This window comes from Oreochromis aureus, linkage group 14 (assembly GCF_013358895.1).
Source record: "Oreochromis aureus strain Israel breed Guangdong linkage group 14, ZZ_aureus, whole genome shotgun sequence".
NCBI classification, from domain to species: Eukaryota; Metazoa; Chordata; class Actinopteri; order Cichliformes; family Cichlidae; genus Oreochromis; species Oreochromis aureus.
This window is the reverse complement of record NC_052955.1, coordinates 21687658-21710237: the sequence shown is the minus strand read 5'-3', so window position 1 is coordinate 21710237 and position 22580 is coordinate 21687658. Positions and strand designations below refer to the sequence as shown.

Below are 22580 nucleotides of genomic sequence, written 5' to 3'. Positions count from 1 at the left end.
AATCACAAATTAGGGAGCGACTCATCTGAGGAGCACGCTTTCGGCTGGTAGCAGCAATGGTTTCAAAAGACTTAAACCTTTATTAGAGCACGAGACTGGCTTAAATGGAATCAGTAATATCTGTTTCTGCCTGGTGCAGCCTGACTAAGAGGATTTTCTTTTTCAAGGGTGCGCTATCGGGCAGATTAATTGTGCAAAGCAATTGGAGTTCAGCTAGTAAGTGACTCAGGACTGATCACAGAGCACTTAATATATCAAACAAAATGAGTGTTTTCTGTCTCATCTGTTTTTGCCACTTTGCACAAGATATGGGGAAAGTTGAGGCAATCTATAAACGTGGTAAATGGTTATAAAAGTATTTTTATGCTAAAGGTTTTTTCTTCTTGTTGTGCAGCCACTTGCAGCTTAACTTCAGTATGCAAATACAGACTGCATGTACAGTTGCACTGAGATAAATGAGCTTCTCTTTTGTTTTGCAGTATTTCAGCCGATGTGTCAGATGTTTTTACCTGTACAGCTGTAATGGATGGCAATGGTTAGAGGTTTTAACCAGTATCTGTTTGTTTTTTGTTTTTGTGTCTGTGTTTAGTTTTTCTCCTTTAATTTGAAGTTGTAAAAAGATCTGCCACATAAAGTAAAACATCTTCTTTGTTTTTAAGTCTTAGTTAGCTTTTTGCCTGGATTCACATGCTAAATTTTGTGTTAAGGTGCATAGTTTGCTGGGATTCATATTTTGTGTCATAAAACAAGATTGTCTTTGTTTTTTATTGTTATTTTTTTTGTATTTTTTTTTTTTTTTTTTTATTATCCAAACAAAACAAATCCATGTCACTGTGAAACAGGGCCTGAGATTGTCATCACCACATGTAAATGTTTGCTTTTTATTAGTGATTTACCATTGTTCATTTTCCCAGTAATATAAATACATGTTCATGTTGTGCTCTGCTGTTTGGACATAAAAATCTGATTTAAGTGCCTTTCCGGTGGACGCAGAAAGCAGAATTTTCTTTAATAAAGGTTATTTTTTCCTGCGCTTTGTTTTGACTTCTTAACACAAACTCTGTTAATAATTTATCTGAATTTCAGGAGCAGGACCACACTTCCCTTCTGGTTCATGTGCCTCCTGCACTACAACCATTTTTTTTTCTCTTATTTTCCCAGCTAATGAAATAAATCACAAAAAACATAATGTGATTGGGTATTAAAATTCTTTATTTTAATATTTCATTTAATATATTCCTTGAAATTTTGCAAAAATAATCCAAGAAAATTATTTACATTCTGATTTCTTTAATGCAAGCAAATGCCTTACATTATTGAGATAATGACTTTCTTTCTCTACACCTTTCTGAGTTTGTCAGCCTGAAGCTGAACCTGAAGATGACACAGTCACCTCATGCTGCAACTTGCCCAAATGGTACGTGTGTTGTGGGTCCATGGCTCCTTTGAAAAACATAAATCCATGACCTTGAAATAAAACTGGTAACTGCAAAATTAAATTGAATGCCTTTTTTGAGTCACACTGAACATTCTGTTACTGGAGCAATATCACTTCACCCTGATATCTAATAATAAAAAAAATGGGACTAAATCTGATTTGGCACTTGAGTGGAAAGTTACAGGAAACCTTAAAATATTCCTAACAGCAGTGCAAAGAGATCCTCCTTCAATCCACACGCTGCTTTTAAAGGACAGTTTAAAATGTTAAAACCCAATTTTGCCAAATTTCATCTATCCACAAATCAAGCAAATGCTTTCAGTTAACGTCCTCTAAGCTACCAAACCAGAAGCCATATTTAGATTACAGGTTCTCATCGGTGATGAGATGCTGATAGCCCACAGCAGGACAGCAATACAAAAGCTACATGGTAAATAGTGTTCATTTTCAATAGAGTTTATGCTACTATAAATATTATAAACTATGAAACCAGCATATTACTTAAAACATACAGCTCCCATTTAAAGTGACAAATACCACAACATGTGATGTTGAGGCAAGTTTTTGTCACCTGTAATAACAGGTCAGATGATGCTTTTTATCATGAAAAGCCATAAATATACAATCATGTAGGGACATATATGTATAAATATATATGTATATTTATTTATTTTATTTGTGGGGGGGGTTCTGTATTATCAATGCTTCTAAATACAGTCAGTGGTTTAGCATGTACCCTAAACTTTATCATTTGCTGAAAGTAGAGAACTACAGACTCGAAAAATAATCTCACATCAAACACCGTCTCTACGGGCTTGAACTGAAACTGTCTGATCCACTTACTGCTGTTGCAACCGTCCGAAGAAAATAAATTAACACTCCGGGAAAGTGTGACTGTGTTAAAAAGTCTGTCAAATCCTTTATTTAACACATCTTGAATTTTGAGCTGGGCTAATTTACTCTTTCTGCTGATGTACATATAAAGGGCATCTGGTATGTACAAATGGGTGATCGAAGGAAACTTTGCTGAATTTTAGAGGTTTAGAGGTTGTTGCGATGAGTCTCAATCAGTACGCGACTTTCAACGATATCAATACTTTGGGCATGAATCTGAATGCATTCCAAAGATCACGACTTCATGAGTCATTGCAAAACATCACATCAGAGCAGCCAGTGTACCCTCAAATAATTTCATCAGATCCCTGAACAGAGCTCTAGTTTAAGCAGTCAGATATCTGATAATTCGCTTTCAATGAAAGGAAATGCTAAAAAAAAAATGTCCAGGATTTCAGTGAAAGACTGGGATAAAAAGAGTTCTTTTAAAAAAAAAGTTGCATAAAATAAAAAAAATGCTACATACTCGATTCATACAACTGAGAAATCACTGTCAGATTTCACAAAAATGGGGTTAATGTTTAAGAGAAGAAAGGGGAGATAAAATTGTGACATTGGCATAAAGACACATAAAGAATACAAAAGGTAGAAACACCAACCAGTGAAACGCATGACGATGGAAACAGAACTTTTACATATCAGCAACAAATACACTTCCTGTGATAAAACTTCACACACAGTGTTTTCTTCTTCTTCTTCTTTTTTTTTTACAGTACGTACTTTATCAGTGTTGCAACAATACAATCTCTGCCTTTTCCAAGGCACAACAACGGTTATTTAATACCAGAGCCTGGGGAGCCCAATTGAGATGCTTAAGATGCAAATTTGGTCTGATACCAATTATTAACAGCTTTAGTGAGTTGTGTGTGTGAAACTAAAACATTTGCACCACTCAGAGGTGAGTGTCATGGCTCTAGAGTTTGAAAAAAGCAGAGCTGTTTGCTGAAGCAGATTTCACTAAAATACAATTCCCATTTCTAGTGATTATGAATATCAATGGACCCAAAGTTCACATCCAGAAAGCACAAAAACAACAAACTGCTATACACTCACAACTTTGGGCTTTAAGTAAAAGGCAAAAATGAATCGTTTTTTCCTAAACGAGTAAAGATCCGATGATCTGAAATTTAAAAGTAAAATGAAATTGTTTTTTAAAGATCTCTGATACACACATTAAGAGGTAACTGTTGAGAGAATGAGGCACATACCGAAACGTCATATCAGTATCCTCCATGTGTTACTGAAATGTATGAGCAATTCTGCAACTCATTTAATGGAGAAAAAAAATCTCATGTCTTTAAAGGCCAGATTTTTCTTTTTAGGACATATCAGTTTGCTGTTGTGCCTCTGGTTTATAAGGCCACTTTACCTCTTCGGTTCTGTAACACTGCTGTCAGCTGGAATAACTTTGAAAGAAGAATCTTAAAGAGGCAGCTTTTGAAATGCTGGTGTTCAAAATAGTACTGTTTTGCAGTAGTCTGTACAAGTCACATTTCCTAATTGATATTTTTTTTCAACTCAAAATTATCGTATGTTTTGTATTTTTTTCTTAAAAGGAAAAACAGCATGTACATTCAAGAAATATTTCAGTCATATCAAATTTCTGTCAGATTTACAAAGCCTTTACACATCCAGCAGTACAAATATAGAATTTCTGCTTTACATGAGATGACTGGACAACAAGTGATTCCCTGCAAATCTTGTTTTCATGTGAGCGAGCGTGCATGTGTGCAGCGGCGCTCTGGACATACTGTGGGTATATATGCGGCCGTCAGCTCTGCTGGCTCTGTCAAAGCCGTGTCTGCCTATCTGTGCTGTTCTCTGATGGGTGGTGTGGCTGGTCGGAATTAGAAATAACCAACTCTTCCTTCCTGAGCACCTCCAGTTCAGTTCCACCGTTCCTCAGAGCTCCGTGGATGGCGCTTCGTTCCTCCTCCTTCAGCTGTCGACTGAGCAGGATGAAGCCCGGGATGCAAATAATAAAGGAGATAGTCCGTAGGCTCAGAGTCAGGCCCAGGTATGCTATTCTGCAAGAAAAAGATTGATTTGATGAAAATTAGCCAAATTTGGCAAGACATCAGACAAGAGTTGGTGATTAATTAATGCTGCAATAGATTCCCTATGTTGAGATGTACCAGAAAATTGAGCTAGGGTAATTAGGTAATATTTATTAATGTTTAATAATAATAATTTGGAAGCTATAAACAGGATTTATATTGTCTCACGTATAGCTTCCAGGGGGTCACAGAAAAACTAGAAAAAAAGACGTAGGGTAGGCAAGAGGTTACTGCCAATTCAGTTCAAATTCAATTAAAGTATTTTCAGTTAAGCATCAGCAAATAAAAGAGATTAGGTCTGGTCTACAGAAGGTGACACTTAAGGCTGCATTGTGAATTGACTGTTTGGACTAATTAAAAAAAGGGATTCACAAAAGACTGAATAGTACATGTGTAAGTACAACCTGTAGGCGGTGGTGTTGTAGATTCGACAGGCTCCTATTCCCCCACACCTTTTCTGACCCCATTTTAGACATGTGGTGTCAATGATTGCTCCAAAGTAAATGGGTGCTGGGATCCCTGCTGTAAGACAAAGGAAACAAAGTCTTTTTACAGTCACGTCTCCTAGAAATGAAACAACAGGTAACAGCTAACACTATTTTGAAAAATCAGAATAAACATTTTATGACTAAAGTTGGACAAACAAAGCAAAGGTTTTCAGGAAGAGTTAAACCAAGATCAAATCCCAGAACATTCCCGACTACCGAACAAGTCTTACCAAGGGTCCGTGTTGCCAATGCGTGGAAACCCAGGGCCAAAGATTTCAGCTGTGGTTTGATGCACCTGCATAAAAAAATAAATAAAATAAAATAAAAAAATAGAACATGGTTACTATCAGTTAAATCAGTTTCTATTGTTACTAGACAAAGAAAGCCTATTAGGTAACATTAGAGGTAATGCCACTGTTACTCAAGCCAGTGTAAATGTAAATACAAAATGTAAACCATAGCTGTTTTACTTAAACAACAAAATATATGACATTTGATAAAACTGTTAAGAGGAACCTTAACCATTCTTATGGAAACTAAACCGGCTTTCTGATCTCTGAAAATGAACAGAGGAATAATAAGATGGCTATGCAGGCACGGCACAAAGTCACTACATTCCTGCCAGGCCACTGAAATCCAACAGGATCAGCTGACATGGCTTTACGAGGTCCTACGTTTGTGTGTTAAATGTGTGTTCATGTGCTCGCATATAGGAGGGTGTAATTCCCTTAGCATAAATCTCTTTACTTGAAAAATACACCCGAGTTGGATTTATAGGGAGACCAAGCAGAAAATAAATGATTAGCACATGCATGTATGGAATATCTCACAGCATGTCACTGTAAAGTCCACAGTTAACCACCAGAGGCCGCTGTGTGGCAGAAAATTTGAAACCTGGTTGATGACGCATGATTTTGGGTTTGTATACCACCTCTACCTCTGGTAAAATCCTGAAGATGTGCGAGATGTTTCTGTACAACATTGATGCTGTTTTTGTGTACACAAATCAGACTGGTTGTGTGTCAGTGTATTGGATCCAGTAGTGGAAATGCTTCTATGATAAGACTTAGAAGATTACTTGTATCATCAAGCGGGCTCTGCGAGTGAACGCCCCTACAGCTATCCCACAGGCGTATGCACAACTTTCAGGAAAGACTGAATAAAGAACAGCTTGAAATGCACTTTTTGCTTCAGCTGGCAGGATTAACTATATAACAGGTACAAGGGAGCCGCTATAAAGGGTAGTCTCGTGATATTACATTTATTTTACTACTACATGTCTACTTGACACTCAAGAGTTATTTTCAGAAATCAAATAAATCAGTTTAAATAAATGATTAGCCACCGTCAGAGTCTGGTCAGCTAGTCAAAATGTTTCTGGGCTCACAAAGTTTAAAGCAGTAAGCATTTCGTATACTACAACCCTCAGCACTGTTTTCAGCCAGTCATTGTTCACTTTAGGTAACTTAGTATTCAGCTGCAGCTGCAACACTCATCGTTGGGGTTTGTAAAGTATCTCCATACCTGCTGCTGAGCTAAATGAATTCTTCATTGTTATTGAATTTAACCTTGAGTAATGTGATTGTGGAAACTGATGCCTACTGACACTGGTAATTACCAGTGCGCTAAGGAGCATATCATAGGTGTCAATAACAGGCATGAAATGTGTGCTTCCACTCATTGAGATCAGACATGTCAACAAGGTAGCAGTATCTGTTTTAGACTTTGCAGTGTCACTGAAATCATTTGTGACTAGCAGAGCAAAGATTTGCCCTCACCATCATTCTCAACTAACCACTGGAACAAATGTTGGTTTTTTTAACATTCATTTGACAAAGACACTTTTTTATAAGCTTGGCAGACAAACAAATCCGCAAACAAGTATGCAGCCACTGCTAATGACAGGAAGTTTACACAAGGGTTTATGAAAACAGGTTCCAAAGTTTGCAGTAGTGAAACAAGCAGGTATAAAATTGTGTAAAAGTCAATGGTAACTACAACAAATGACACTGAACATTTAGGACTGACTCAGCTACTAACTTGAAATGAAGTCTGATGTCACCTTTGTTCACTAGTACAGTTCTTGTTCTAAAGAGTCCAAATGATATGATATGCCCTTCATATGCAAAGCATGCATATGCAACAGGTACAGCATTGGGTCTTTTCAGATGGACTGTGTGGGCATCTCTGTGTGTCTTATTTCATCCAGCCCCATCTATAGTCTAACTCAGGGATGCCAAACATAAGGCAAGACGGCCTGGCAAAGACTCTAAACCAGTCCATTGGATAGCTTGTGCATGATGACATAGATTTTGGACTTTTTCTATCAGTCCAAAAACTCCCACATGGATGTCAAAGGAGTTTGCAAAGAAAAGCGTCTGGACTTCTTTAAGTTGCTTGAAGACGTTTCACCTCTCATCCGAGAAGCTTCTTCAGTTCTAAGGTCAAATGGCCGAGAGTCCCAGATTTAAACCCAGTGGGAGTATCCCCCCAAGGAGGGACAAAGGACCCCCTGGTGATCCTCTAATCACATGCGCCCAGGTGTGAAAGCGGGTGTGGGACCTAATCAGCCAGGGTTTCGGGTGAGCTCATTGTGAAACCTGGCCCCACCTAGTCATGTGAATTCCTGAGGTCAGATGGCCCAGGATGTGAGTGGGCGTTAAGGCGTCTGGGGAGGGAACTCAAAACTGGATTATAGATGGCAGACAGTTGGTGTCGTAAACCACCGCCTCTGTTCAAAGATGGTCGCTCACAGTGGACATAGATGGCCTCTTTCACTCCTCTTTCAAACCATCTGTCCTCTCTGTCCAAAATGTGAACATTGGCATCCTCGAAAGAGTGACCTTTATCCTTTAGATGCAGATGGACTGCTGAGTCTTTACGACACCAACTGTCTGCCATCTATAATCCAGTTTTGAGTTCCCTCCCCAGACGCCTTAACGCCCACTCACATCTTGGGCCATCTGACCTCAGGAATTCACATGACTAGGTGGGGCCAGGTTTTCACAATGAGCTCACCCGAAACCCTGGCTGATTAGGTCCCACACCCGCCACACCTTGGCGCATGTGATTAGAGGATCACCAGGGGTCCTTTGTCCTCTTTGGGGATACTCCCACTGGGTTTAAATCTGGGACTCTCGGCCATTTGACCTTAGAACTGAAGAAGAAGCTCGGATGAGAGGTGAAACGTCTTCAAGCAACTTAAAGAAGTCCAGACGCTTTTCTTTGCAAACTCCTTTGACTACGATGACCTGGATGACTGAGAACCTTCACAGACATATTGTCCCACATGGATGTTCAAATTCAGCAAAGTCAGCAAAACCTGACTCTCAACATCAGCAAAACCAGAGAAATGATAGTGGACTACCGGAAACGACCAGTCAGGGAACACCAGCCCATCCACATCAACGGTGTCAAGGTCGAAAGGGTCAGCAGCTTCAAATTCCTTGGAGTCAACATCACCGAGGTCTTCTCCTGGACCCTTCACACAGACACTGCTATCAGGAAAGCTCGCCAGCGGCTTTACTTCCTGAGGAGGCTGAGGAAGTTTGGCATGAACCCCAACATCACCTCAAATTTCTACAGGTGTGCAATCGAGAGCTTGCTGACGAGCTGCATTACAGTTTGGTACGGAAGCTGCTCTGCCAGCAGCCGTAAATCACTACAGAGGGTGGTGAAGGCAGCAGAGCACATCACTGGCATGAGGCTTCCTGCCATTCAGGACATTTATCTCCAGCGATGCCTCCGTAAAGCACACAGCATCATCAAGGACCACAGCCACCCAGCACATCAGCTCTTCTCCTTGTTACCATCTGGCAGATGTTACAGGAGTCTGTCTGCTCGGACTACAAGACTTAACCTACCACCAAGCCATACGACACCTCAACCACAACACTTAAACACACACAACACGCACTCAGAAGCTACCCTGCAGCTTCACAAGTACTCTGTTTAATCTGCACTGGTCACTCCACTTTATTATTATTGATATTTATATTTAAAAGTGCAATACTGTAATTTTCTGCTGCTCATTCCTGTGCAATATCCCATCTGCCCCCCCCCCCGGTCATATTTCTTTTCAAGATTTTCTTATTTAATCACTAGTGTACATATATTTATATTTATAGATACATATATATTTAGTCATCTTTTCTCTTTTACCACGTCTCTCTAATATTTTGCTCTTTACTATTTTTCTATTTATTTTTTTATTATTTTATTTTATTTTATTATATTTTCTTCTACTGTACCATGCTGCTGAGTGACTGCTGCTCGTCAAACACATTTCATTGCAATGTTGACCCTGTGCTAACTTGCATATGACAAATAAAACTGAAAATGAAAATTCCAAAGTAATTCAATTATAGGTTTCTGTAATTTTGGCTTTGTTTTTGCAGAAGCATGTCATTGTCCCTATGTGATTTGCTCATGAATGTGCTTTGTCAACATACTATTTTTGGGTCTATATGATCTATATTAATTATTAGAGATCACTGAAATCTACTGATTGTTCTTTATCAATTAGAAAACAGATTTTTAAATACAATTTTAAAATATTTATTTATATATTTATTTATATTGGCCGCAGACTCATGCTGCATCATAGATGGGTGCAGGAAGTCTATTCTGTGCTCAAAGTCACAAGGCACAGCTCGATTAATTCGTATAACAAAATTTTACTAAATCTGAATTGGTTCAAGATGTTAGTATTTCCATGTTTCTGTGTGCTGCAACGGAAAAATGTTCAAGTTTTTGTTCAAGTTTTTTTTGGTCTTTGCTTTTTCGACCTCTGTTTGTCTGCATGCCAGGCGGGGCACAGCAACAAGCCACACTTTCGAGCAAAAAATTCTGGCAAGGAAATGCTGGCTGTCATTTGAGTGAAACTCCCACCTGTCCACTGTTATCCTAAACCCAGGTGTGTGGTGCGGGGATTTCAAGGTAAGGAACATACTAAACAGTACAAGAAATGCTTGTTGCACCACCTTAAATAGACCGTTCTAAAAGTTTGAAATTGAGGCTTGATATAAATGCTAATATGATTACAGGGATAATGTCGTTATTTCAAGATCCTTTCTCATTATATGTCTTAAATTTCAATCTGACCTGATAAGAAGCATGTATCCTGGTGTCCCTCCAAGAGAGATGATAAAGGAAGTGATGACAGAGAGAGCCAGGAAGTACGGGAACATCCTGTCACAGTCGTCTTTTTGAGGGCAGTGACCTGTACTGGCCGTAAAGTTACCAGCCACACCGACACAGGAACAGTTAGAGAAGACCTGGAGAGACACGCATAGTCCACACATATGACCACATATAGCTACACACAGACAACTACAGACAAATTAATGGAAAAACCAGTGTGTGTGTGTTCAGAAAGGGTTTTCCTTTATTTTGTCACTAGCCTGTATACATAAATTTGCAAACTAAATTTATTTAGTAGTATAATAATATAATGGTAGTTTTTAATGTCTTTTTTATAGGAAAGGTGCAGAAAGATTTTGCAAAACATGAGGTGCAAAAACAATGTCGCTGTATAAAAATACAATAAATAGTGAGATTTACCATTCAGACATACTGGCACAGGTCATGTTTAATGGAAACAGTCCTACACGACATGTTATTTCTCAACTACAGCCCCTGGGCCAATGACGGTGCGATGTGCATAAAAGTGGACACTGTTCAAGTCAATATTCAGTTATTGATTTGGAATGCTGCACAACTCTGTCCATGTTTTTTAGATGCTGACGTTTGGCTTCCTTATGCTGACATCCAGTAGAATTGATTTTAACATTTTATTGCTTGTTTTTCAGTCACTAAATGGACCTTAGCACCCTTTTACCTTTCTGGACTTTGAAATATTCCTATTTTAACTATCCCTAACAGATTTTTAAAGTCAGCTGATTTGACTAAAGCACAGAGGAGACCGGGCCTTTGCTGTAGTCAAACCTAAACTTTGGAGCAGTTAGCCTCTTCAAATGAGAACCTCTGCAACCCTTGAGATATTTAAAACTCACTTAAAAACACATCTTTACTCCCTAGTGCTTAAATTTGACTGAGTTTTGACACTTTTTTTTCTTTTTGTTTCTTGCTTTTCTTGTTATTTCTGTATTTTCCTGCTGTTTTATTCTATTTAGTTGTAAAGCCCTTTGGCCAACCTCTGTTGTTTTAAAATGTGCTAATAAATAAATTAACTTGACTTGAATAACTTATCACAACATTTTTACACCATAAGACAGTTTTAAGCAGTTTAGTAAATCTAGAATTAAACTGTCTTATTTTAAATTTAGCTGGTTAAAAAAAACTCACTAACACATTAACAGAAAACTTGAAACAGTAGAAAAAATCACAAGGCTTTAATCAGTCAAAGTTTCTTTAAATAAAGATGATCATATACGAATCTTCATAGTTTACTTTTACATGGCAGTCATATCTTTATGGGCAAATAATACCCAGTAAGTAACCAAATTAATTTAAAACTTTGTGTACAGTGATTTAGAGAATAAGGGGGGAAAAAAGAGTATCTGGGCTTGTCGTCCACTGTACAAACTGTCTGATTGATGCTGCCTCCACTGTGTAAGGAACTCCCTGGCCTTAACTAAGTGGACTATTTCCTGCTGTGTGCCACATGTTAGAAAAAGGAACAGTGGAAAATATCCAAATCTAATTCCCATGAAACTCCAAGGTTCATGTGTGAAAACAGCTTGAAAGCACTGGCTGTGTGGGCTTCCCTTAAAGGCCCTCAGTCACATGCTTGCTCCCTAAAACAGCACTTAGTCATCAAAACTGTGAAAACCCAGGTTTTGGTGCTTCTATTACCTTTAAAAAAAAAAGTTCAAACGATGCAACAGTGCTGTGTGTGGCATTCTTGTATCTGCACTAATGAATAAATAAAAATTAAAGCAGACTTATCATAATTAATGTGCTTTTAAAAGGACGGAAGATCATGTTAAACACTGCCAAAGGTCTGCGCATGTGCAAGTCATCACTATGAGCCAAAAGCTGAAAGCATGACGTCAAAGAGAGGGGATTTCCTTAATATGGTCAGAGTGGCCTTAAGGGGAGAGGAGCTAAAATTGCCTGTTTCAGACAGAAGCATGCACTTTTGAATGTGAATCATGTAAAGTTAATTTAATAAAGTGAAAGAATTACCATAAAAAGTCCCCTTTTAAAAACCAGCCCTGAGCCGTAAAGACCAACATAGCCTGGTTCCAGATCACTGATCTGCTGCCCAAGTTTGAGATTTTACCAGCAATTCAATTTGATGCAATGAAATTAGTGTCTTATTCTTATTTTTATCTTATTATTTGGTCAAGTTTTCAGGAATAGAAGATTCTACAACCGATTTTGTTATTTTCTCAAATTAAAGCATGTATCTTTCTCTTTAAACCAGCTGCAGCAGCACGTGATGGGCACCGCAGACAGTGGGCAAGTTTTACGACGGTTTCTCATGAAAACTGTATACATTCTCACGATGGAGAACAAATGAATGCACAGTCATGAATGAGTAACAGAACATCTCTTCTCAGTAACATTTAGTTTCAAAAAAAGAGAATTATGCCTTGAAGTTCACGCCAAACGACTTTGATGGCAAAACAGTGTGTAATGCAAATGAAACTTCCTAGAAAACCCACTTCCTAGAAAAATGCGTGTTTTTCTGAGCCAGCCAAGGTTGTGCAGTTGGGATGTAAGACTACTCCAAGTTTTAAAACAGTTGAGACACTAACAAAGTTTTTTGCCTCATAATTTCCAACCGATTCTGGTTGTACAGTATTTACATTCTGAGCCGCTTGTAAACTTACTGTGTTTTTTCCTGAGCCAGCAGAGGTGGTGCAGCCAGCCAGACACGGAGAAACATATGTGACGCCGTTCTCTCCGCAGACTGGGTCCCAGTCGCTCGATGAACAAACGCACTTTGAGTTGCAGTCTGTGAAGAGCAGGTGCTTATCATACGATATCCTATCGATGCTGGAAGATAGATAATAAGAAATAAGTACAACTGAGAAACAAATACACTTTTTTAATTTTTGTATATATTCTATATGAATTTTGAGTTTCTTGGCGTACGTTAGACATACGTTATCAAGGTGATATGGCAAATTTGTTAGCAAAGTGCAGCATATTCAGTCACTCTTCCTGGCCTACAGACAAATGTAGGTCAGTCTTTTTTGGTGGATTTTTTTGGTCCATCATCTCCTGAGAGGAATATCCTGCTGTTTATTTCCTAAATCGTCATCACCTAGTTTGCACATTAAAACTGAGACTATATCTTGAGCTCAAACAGACTTTAAGGAAGCTGCAGATTTAGATGACAGAGTTCTCTCTAGATTCATCACTACAAGCAAGCCCCTTTTTTCTACGGTGACAATGTAATCTGTAATAACATGAAATATTACCGCTTTAAATAAACACAGTCAAACTTGCATGTTTCCAGTCATCAGTGTCTTCAAAAATGACTGGCGCCAGAGCAATCCTCATTCATTTATGAAAGTAAATAAGCGGGTTGCTGAGCATTAGGAAATTCCATATTTTATTTACCACACGCAGTGTTTGGTTTTTAAATTGCTTTTTTGAGCTTCTGCACATTCGCTGTATGTGCTAATTAGCACGCTGCACCCCTCTGGCTACTTTTAACTTTCCATCTCAGCAGTATCACTTCAGTTGTGTCTGAATACTGACGTGCATTATTAGGCAAACCCAGAGGATGATTTTGTGTTGGTTTCAGCTTGTAATCACCTACTGGTTGCCTAATATGCTTAACAAAAGGGTTCCTCGTGCTCCTTTATATGCAGCTCCATGGAAATGTTGCCAGTTCTGCTTAAATATGAGTCGACATCCTCATGCTTAAATGGACTTTTATCATACATTTTCTTTTTTTGAGAAATCCCTTTTGCACATCAACTCTGATGCATGATATGAAACATTTAAATAATGCGTTGCTTTCAGCCACCATAGCGAGGAATCACTGAAATATTAGATGACTAACTCTGCTGCATTTAATAGTTTGGAGGAAAAATACATTTTCCAGACAAGTAGCCATTAGCCTCGACACATCATATATTCGCCTCTGACTCACTTGTCATATGAAAGTGTCACCCCGGCCACCTTGGCATTCTCACAACTCATTGCGAAGAAGAACAATGACAGGATGTAACCAATAAGTGATGTGCCAAAGGCGAACTTGGCTGCTCCCATGATGTTCAGCTTCAGCCTCTTCATCAGCAGACCTCCAGAAAACATCCCCAGTGCCACAGCTGGGATATTTATCACACCTGAGATTAAAGGAAACAGCAAAGCACATGATTAATTAGATGCTGTTTAAAGGGCTAGATAAGGATTCGAACCACGAACGACGGTAAATTTAAATTTTTCATCAAAGCTTCACTATTGTTTTTCAGACACCTGCTTATCCTACCTTGCAAGTAAACTACTGAGGCAGCTCCGGAGGTAAAATAACCCTACACTAGTTCCAAGTTACCATGATCAAAAAAGAGCCCTGCTTTTTATCTTTTTATAGCTTCATTTAACATCAATGTGGAGACATGGTCTTTTATCTATATCCATGTCATTAGCTCTGGTCACTAATATTACATTCTCTTTCATATGCAGCCAGTCTGGTCAGCGCAGGCATCTCCCTTGATGAGACCACATGAACCTAGATATTTTCATTTTACGCTATGAACTTCATTAGATATTTTATTTCATGTGCAAAGTAGTTCTCATATTCACAAAGCTCCAGTCTCTGCAGCTGTGGCTGTTAGTGGATTGAATTAGAATATAGCTAACCCAGCTCTCCTTTCTCTAACAAGATCCACTCTCTGAAGTTCTCTTTCTGCTTCATCCAACAAATGTAAAAGAGAAGAAGGAGGAGGGTAATGCTGAATGGACAGAAAGCCCATAAATCTGTAATAATTACCATGTTAAACACATGATTCCTGCATTACAACGCCGTTTCCATACTTGCCGCTAGAATTCATTTGATCAAACAAGGGACGTCCAAGTCCATACAATATGAAACAAGCTGGAAAGCCTTCCCTGGTTGTCTGTGATCATTTTCAAGTGTAACACACTAATAATTTATATAACGGCACAATGTTCATGAAACATGCATCATACCCATCAGAAAGTTGGCCTTTGAAGCTGATTGTCTGAAGTGCTGCTCAATGTACTTGGGCTTGTAAGTGACCATGCCGATGAGAGAGTTCAGCTGAATGATTGTCACGCACAGGTAGACCAGATAGACTGGGTGTGCCAGCAGCGTTCGCAGGGTTGGAACGAAATCTGTGGAATCAAAAATCTAGACGAGTTCAAATTCATTTTAATTCAATTGTATTTATATAACACCAAATCACAACAACAGCCACCTCAAGGTGCTTCATTGTAAGGCAGGCACCCTACAATAATACAGAGAAACCCTCAGGAATCAGATGACCCCCTATGAGCAAGCAGTTGGTGCCAGCAGGAAGGAAAAACTCCCTTTAAACAGGAAGAAAGATCCTGCAGAACCAGGTTCAGGGAGAGGCAGCCATCTGCCGCGACTGTTTGGAGGTGAAGGGAGGAAGACAAAAATATGTAATACATAGAGTATACGGCCAAAAGTACTTGGGTCGCACCTCTTTGAATTCAGGTGTTTTTGGTCCCATTACCACAGGTGTTTAAAATCAAGTTCCTAGCTGTTCAGGCTGCCTTTAAAGCCTTTTTTGAAAGAATGAGTCATTTTAAAGAACTCACTGGATTCAAACACGGTACTGTTAACATCTCCAAACCTTCTCTGCCATTAACATCAGCACAAAAGAAGCAATAACACTCTGAAGTCGTGGTATATAGCTGATTTAGTGTCTTGATGACGTAGTCGTGAGCTGCACTGTATAAATTCAAGGCATTATGAGTAGTTTTCAAAGGGATAATAAAGCTGTGCAAGTGAAGTTTTGATAAGAGCTTCCACTTTGTTTATATTGTACAGAGTGTACATTGTTGGCATACTGATGTAATATGCCAAAAAACAGCAATATGCAAAGGCAGTGATGCATCAGGCACACTATGTTCTCATCTGCCTTCACACATGTGAACTTAAGTGATTATTATGTTTGTGTGTGTGTGTGTGTGTGTGTGTGTGTGTGTGTGTGTGTGTGTGTGTGTGTGTGTGTGTGTGTGTGTGTGTATCATGTTATGTGGTTATTATGATGCTGGCCCACAGTTGCAGCTATAACAGCTTCAACTCTTCTGGGAAGGCTGTCCACAAGGTAAAGGATTGTTTATGGGAATTTTTGACCAATTTTCGCTGATATTGGACGAGAAGGCCTGGCTCGCAGTCTCCGCTCTAATTCATCCCACTGGCGTTCTGTCAAGTTGAGGTCAGGAGTCTGTGCAGGCCAGTTCTTCCACACCAAACTTGCTCATGCATACCTTTATGCAGATGTGGAAGGGGCGATTCACATACTGTTTCCACAAAGTTGGGAGCATGAAAGTCCAAAATGTCTTGGTATTCTGATGCATTAAGAGCTCCTTTCACTGGAACTAAGGGGCCAAGCCAAACTCCTGAAAAACACCATAATCCTCCTCCAACAAACTTTACACTTGCTACAATTCAACCGGACAAATACTGTTCTCCTGGCAACCACCAAACCCAGACTTGTCCATTGTAAGATGGAGAGGCATAATTTGTGCTTCCAGAGAATGTGTCTCCACTGCTCTATAGTCCAGTGACAGCAAGCTCTAGACCACTGAATCCAACAACTTGCATTGCGCTTAGTTATGTAACCATGGCCATGCAAACCGATTACATGAAGCTCTCTATGCAGTGTTCTTGATCTAATCTGAAGGCCGCATTAAGTTTGGAGGTCTGTAAAGATTCACTCTGACCTCTAAATTCGGTGACCTCTGTGCACTATGCGCATCAGCATCCACTGACCCCATTCTGTGATTTTATATGGCGTGCCACTTAGTGGCTGAGTTGCTGTCATTCCCTGGTGGCATCTTATCACGGCAGAACACTGGAATTCACTGAGCTCCTGAGAGCGACCCATTCTTTACAAATACTCGTAGAAGCAGTTTGCATGTCAAGGTTGGTTTTATACACATGTGGCCATGGAAATAATTGGAACACCTGAATTCAGTGATTTGGATAGGTGAGTGAGTACTTTGGCAATATGATGTATAAGCAATTCTTCATCTAAAATATGGGTTGTACTTGCTTTAACACAAAGAAAATGTGTTATTACTGCAAGATTGTGAAGTGTTAATCCCAGATACGAACTTGCTGTGAGAAACATTGTTTTCCACATATGACATATATATAAATCTTTAGACTTCCTTACCTTTGGCCATCTCTATAAAACTAGTATGTTCATCTGCTGAGTACTTGTGCTTCAGAAGGGGAGAGCCTTTGATGAAACTTGTCTGCTCTGGTGTGCACTTCTCTGGGACCTCTGGCCCGGGCACGGGTAGAGAGCGGGGCAGAAACCAGAATGGGATAGCAGAAAGAAGGGTGATAACCCCAGCTATGAGGTAACCCAGCCACCAGGCACCCACCCAGCGGGAATCTGATGGGGTAATGGTGATGGTCTCTATGTTTTGGGGCACAGAAGATGAAAGTTAAGTAATGCTTTCTGAAAACAAGGTACATGTATTATTCATTCTACTAGTTTTCTGATTTTCATCTATTCTAAACACTCAGATTGTGTGTCCAGTCTGAAAATAGACATACTTTATGGTACTGATGGATATTTTTACTCTGCTATTTTTTGTTGTTTTTTTGTTACTTTGTTATGAACATGCTTGTAACTATGAATAAGACAGGACACATTGAACGTATTATACAGCATAGGAAAACGAAACGAATGCTATTTTTTTAGATTAAGAATAATAATAACAAAATCCAGTGCCGAAGAACATGTGTTTACTCCTCTGTGTGTTTTTAATCGATCTAAAACTCTTTATTTTTCTTCTGCTTTTTTGTTAAAGGCTACTTTCCTTTTAGCTTTTTCCTGCTGTCCCCTTTTTCTTTGTTCTCTTCTCTTCTGTCTCTTTCTCTCAGTCTTTCTTGCCGACCAGAAGGCTTTGTCCCTCTTCTTCCTCAGCTGGCCTCATTACCTAAGTGATGCTAATCCTGTACACCTGCTCTGTTTAGAATTGTGCACGCAACGAATGTGAGCCATTTTTTTCTGATAACATCAGGCCTCAGTTTTATGAATGAAAAACTCTTTTTCACAGCAGATATTTGAGCTCCAAAGGAAGGAAGGCAACAGGTGTTACAAATAACATTAACAATGGCCCTGTTGTATTTAAGTGACAAAGCTACAGCGCTGTTGATGGGCAGTCTAAGTGCACAGTATCAGGGTTTATGCGTATAAACAATGCATATGCACAAAAAAAGTGGAAATGTAATTTTAGACACATTGCTGCTGTTTCTAAAAATGGTACAGTAACAATTTGGATACTTTAAATCAGGTAATAATAGAGTTTTATAGAGTGAGCTGCATGCAGGTGAAATAAAAAAAAGATTCAGTATAAACCAAGAAATGTAATCCCATGGCTTTTTTAATTGGCAACTTTTCAGCAATCAGACTTTATTTATAACGCTAATGACTAATGAGCTTTATAATTATTTTAATTAAGATTTCAGCACAAAATTCAATATTAACCTTAGCTTTATCCACAGTCCTAAATCAGCCTAATGTTTCTTTCAGTCTTGCAATTTGAGACTGACTTTTTGACATTTAAAATCTAGCAATAATGCTGATTAACCATCAGTCCAACAATGTAAGAAACCAACCACGAGTCTGCTGACTCAGCCTCTGGGGGTGACTGGCAATTTTTCCAGGGCCAGAAACTATCAAAAGATTTGCTGACATTTGTTGGTCATTGTTTATAAACCCTTTTTTTCACTTGTTTGTTTTGAGGTATTAACATGTTAAATTACCTATTTTACACAGTGGGCTTTTTATTTGCATTGTTTGCCTGGATACAACCAAAGCAGCCAAAGCTTGCTCAAACATGTATTGGTCCATAGAACTAAAAGCTTCCAGTGCAGGAAATGTCATCCCTCTGCTACAGATTCTGCTCACTCATATGTAGATATCTGTGTACAAATATTATCACGCTCATCATTTAAAAATAAACGTTATAAATCAGTAAAATAAATAGCCACAACCCCATTTGTCTGTAAAGCCAGCTGTTCTGCAGTTGCACAAGTCAGTGGCAGTTGCAAATGGTTGTCTGGGGGCATTTGTATGTTCATTTAACTGTGGAAAAGGATATCAGGCTTATGTATGATTACAGTTTATTAAAACAGAAAATGTTCTGTCTTTTTGTGTACACGCAGCCATGTCATCATAGTTTTGTGGATCTGGCCTCAGGGCCCTAAACTACAGTCAAATATTATTTATTTTAATAGGTACAAAACATTTTATCCTACTGTAACCATTTCCTTACAGTGATGGTGCTTATTATTATCATTTTATTTTAACATCTGACTGTTAGCTGGGGATCACCCTTTAATGTTTAACCAAATCTTATCAGCTATCGTGGTACCATTGTTTTGTTTTTTTACATGTCTGACAAATGATATCAGCAACAATAATAAAACCAAAGATTAATTTAGGTGAAGTAGGGACTTTTAATATTCCACAGTCACTCAGATAATTATCAGAGTTGTGGTGTTAATGGCAGCGATTTGTGTAGACAGTCTGGCCTCATAATAACAATTTAAAAAATGTGTTAGTATTAAACTCACCCATTTTTACAAATCCAATATCCACATAGATTTTGGCACAAAGGGAGCCCAATAGGTAACCAAACACAGGGCCAACCACTGAAATGGTCTGTACACAACCTAGGATGTGATAATCATGCCAAAAGAGACACATGACATATAAAACAGTCAGACATCAGTAGATGAGTACACTGTGGTCATAAAAGGATAGACATAGTGTGTCAAGAAAATATCCCCCTCATCATTACACCACCGCCCTGCTTTCATGTTGTTTACACCACATTCTGACACTACCATTTGTATGTTGCAGTGGAAATCAAGACTCATCAGACCAGGCAGCTTTTTTCCAATCTTTTGTTGTCCAATTTTGGTGAGCCTGGGCAAACTGTAGCCTCAGTTTCCTGTTCTCAGCACACAGGAGTGGTAACCAGTGTGGTCTTCTGCTAATGTAGCCCATCTGATTCAAGGTTCGACACACTGTGTGTTCAGAGGTGCTCTTATGCAAAAGTGCCCAGTGACATTGCATACCTTGACTGTAACAGGTGGTTATCAGAGTTACTGTTCCTTTCCTGAAAACAATCTGGTCATTCTCTTCTGAACTCTTCTGCACATGGTTGTGCAGGAAAATCTCAGCAGATCAGCAGTTTCTACGATGGCCTGTTCAAAGTCACTTAAATCACCTTTCTTCTCCTTTAGAGAAAATCAGAACTTTCTGCTACCCTCACATTGTTCTGAGCTAATAATGTGTTCAAACAAAGGCTGTGTTAACTATTACATCTGAACTGTTATTGGCTAAATGATAGGAGCTGCCTTGTTTGTGTGTCTGTCTCTCTGTCCTCGAGCAAGTTTACGCAAAAACAAGCTGAAACTTGTGAAAAGGTGAAGCACGGGCAAAAGAAGATCCTACCTAATTTCGGTGCAGAGGAGTATCATTTTCTGTAAAAGCAGAAACAGGATGCTGGCTTTGGCATTAGCCCTGGTAGCGCATCCAATGCACATAACTTACCGTTGATGCAGTGCAGGTTTACAGTCTAGAACAAGTTTCATGTTCTCTACCTGCACAGACTGTTGCCCATGCCAAAAAGTTGGCACCAGAATTGAACCACAAAATGTCTGAGCACATAGTTGCTACCTCTGACTTAGGAACTATGGTAAGATGCTGCAGGAAAGTCACCAGTGATTTGCAGATAAAGCCCATAGATTATCTCCCCCATGACTTTCTTCCTACAGAAATAACCAAAACTTCTGCTACATTTCGTTTTCGTTCAGTTTTCAATTCTATCGCAATGTGGGATTCTCTCTGGTTGTGCATCTGCACCATGTCAGTCAAAATAGGTAACAGCAAATTTATCTCTACCACTAGGTGATGTTTTTCTTACCAACATAAAGTGCTGCATTCTCCTCAGTGGCAAAATCATCTATATATGAGATTCCCAGAGGCTGAACAGGTGTCTCTCCAATCCCGCGCAAAACATTTCCCAGGAGCACATAGATCCACATGGACAGGTTGGACTCACTTTCACAACCTTAAGCAAAAGACAAGTATCATTAGACATGTTTCTTATTTACACTAGTGTGTGTGTGTGTGTGTGTGTGTGTCAGCACAAACCTGAGGCTGGCACTTGAGGTAGTGTACCATCTTCTGTCAGGTTTCCTGGTGAGTCTGGCCGACACGGAGAGGGGTTAAGAGTTGAGTTCACTACCCACCGCACCGATGTCTCAAACTCATAGCTGTTCACAAAATTCAAACAGTTCAGATCAGCAACAGAGACAACAATACTCATTCCAACTAGTTATAGCTTCAACCTGTGCTGGAAGGGACGTTTGTACAGTTACATGTGTCTATGTGCATTTGTGACAGAAGAAACAAAAGTACTTAATGAAAAGGCAACATGCTGGTATAGGCTGACCCATGATGCTCTAAATAACAGATTAAGTACTAGTAATATAGCAAGTGCATACACATTTGTCCTCTGGAGTTTCCACACACTCATCATGAGCATGAATGTCATGGTCATTTGGGGTCTTTAATTATTTTTCAACTGTTCTTTTTCCAGGGTGGAATGATTTGCAGCATATTTAATGATTTTAAAAAACAAGAACTTCATTTTGGATTTTCTCTAATCCACACAGGGTAGAGTATACATATATGCTCAAATATATTCATACACTCCAATAATATTTGGTTAAATGTCATTTGCACCTCATCCAGATGTTTTTGGTAGCCATCAACAAGCTCCTGGGATAATTCTGGATGGATATTTGACCGCTCTTATTGACCAGCAAGTTTTCTGGTATGTACCTGGTTTTTAAGCATAGCCCACACATTTTTATTAGGGTTGTGGTTTGTATCAATACCACTAGAAGCAAAACAGAGAATGATGCTACCGCCACCATGTGTGAGAGCCAGTACAGTGTTCTTAGGTTTGAAAGCCTCATGTTTACTCTTCCAAACATGCCTTGTGTCACAGTGGTTAAAAAGCTCAATCTTTGTCTCGTCTGACCATAACATTTTTCTCCAAAGTCATTTGGCTTCTACATGTGGGCAGCTACAAATTTCAGTCAAACTTGAAGGATTCAATTTTGAAGCAGGGTCTTCTTCATGGTCAGCACTCTCTTAGTCCACAGAGACGTAAAACTTTTGCGCTGTGGACAAAGATGCTGGTGTTCCAGCAGTTTCCAGTTCATGGAAGGTTTGAGTCTTGGTGGTTACTGGGTTGTTTCTGACCATCGTAAGCAATTTCCTCTCATATAAGGGTGATAGTTTGGGTCTTCTTGTCGGCCTTGGTAAACTGGTAACACACTGAATTACTTGTACTTGCATACAATTGTTTGACCTGATGATCTGGAATATGCAATTATTTTAGAAATGCCTCAAAGAGCCCTTCCCAACTTGTATAAATCGAAAATTCTCCCTCTTAGATCTTCACTGAGTTGACATTCCCATTGTTTTGAGTTTTAGTCAGTCCAATGACTGTTGACAAGCAAACCCT

General features: G+C 39.1%; 1 protein-coding gene across 1 annotated transcript in view; it reads right to left on the bottom strand.

Annotated features, from left to right (window-relative positions):
- Positions 1-669: 669 nt before the first annotated feature.
- The window catches only part of LOC116322885 (solute carrier organic anion transporter family member 1C1-like), a 42094-nt gene continuing 20183 nt past the window's right edge, over positions 670-22580 (bottom strand). The window contains exons 5-15 of the mRNA XM_031743094.2: positions 21197-21318; positions 20967-21113; positions 19609-19707; positions 17192-17440; positions 14991-15155; positions 13951-14146; positions 12677-12842; positions 9981-10153; positions 5108-5172; positions 4794-4911; positions 670-4359 (exon numbers count right to left, since the gene is read on the bottom strand). Of these exons, the coding sequence (XP_031598954.1) occupies positions 4122-4359; positions 4794-4911; positions 5108-5172; positions 9981-10153; positions 12677-12842; positions 13951-14146; positions 14991-15155; positions 17192-17440; positions 19609-19707; positions 20967-21113; positions 21197-21318 (1738 nt within the window). The 3' untranslated portion in view covers positions 670-4121. The remainder of the gene's footprint in view (positions 4360-4793; positions 4912-5107; positions 5173-9980; positions 10154-12676; positions 12843-13950; positions 14147-14990; positions 15156-17191; positions 17441-19608; positions 19708-20966; positions 21114-21196; positions 21319-22580) is intronic.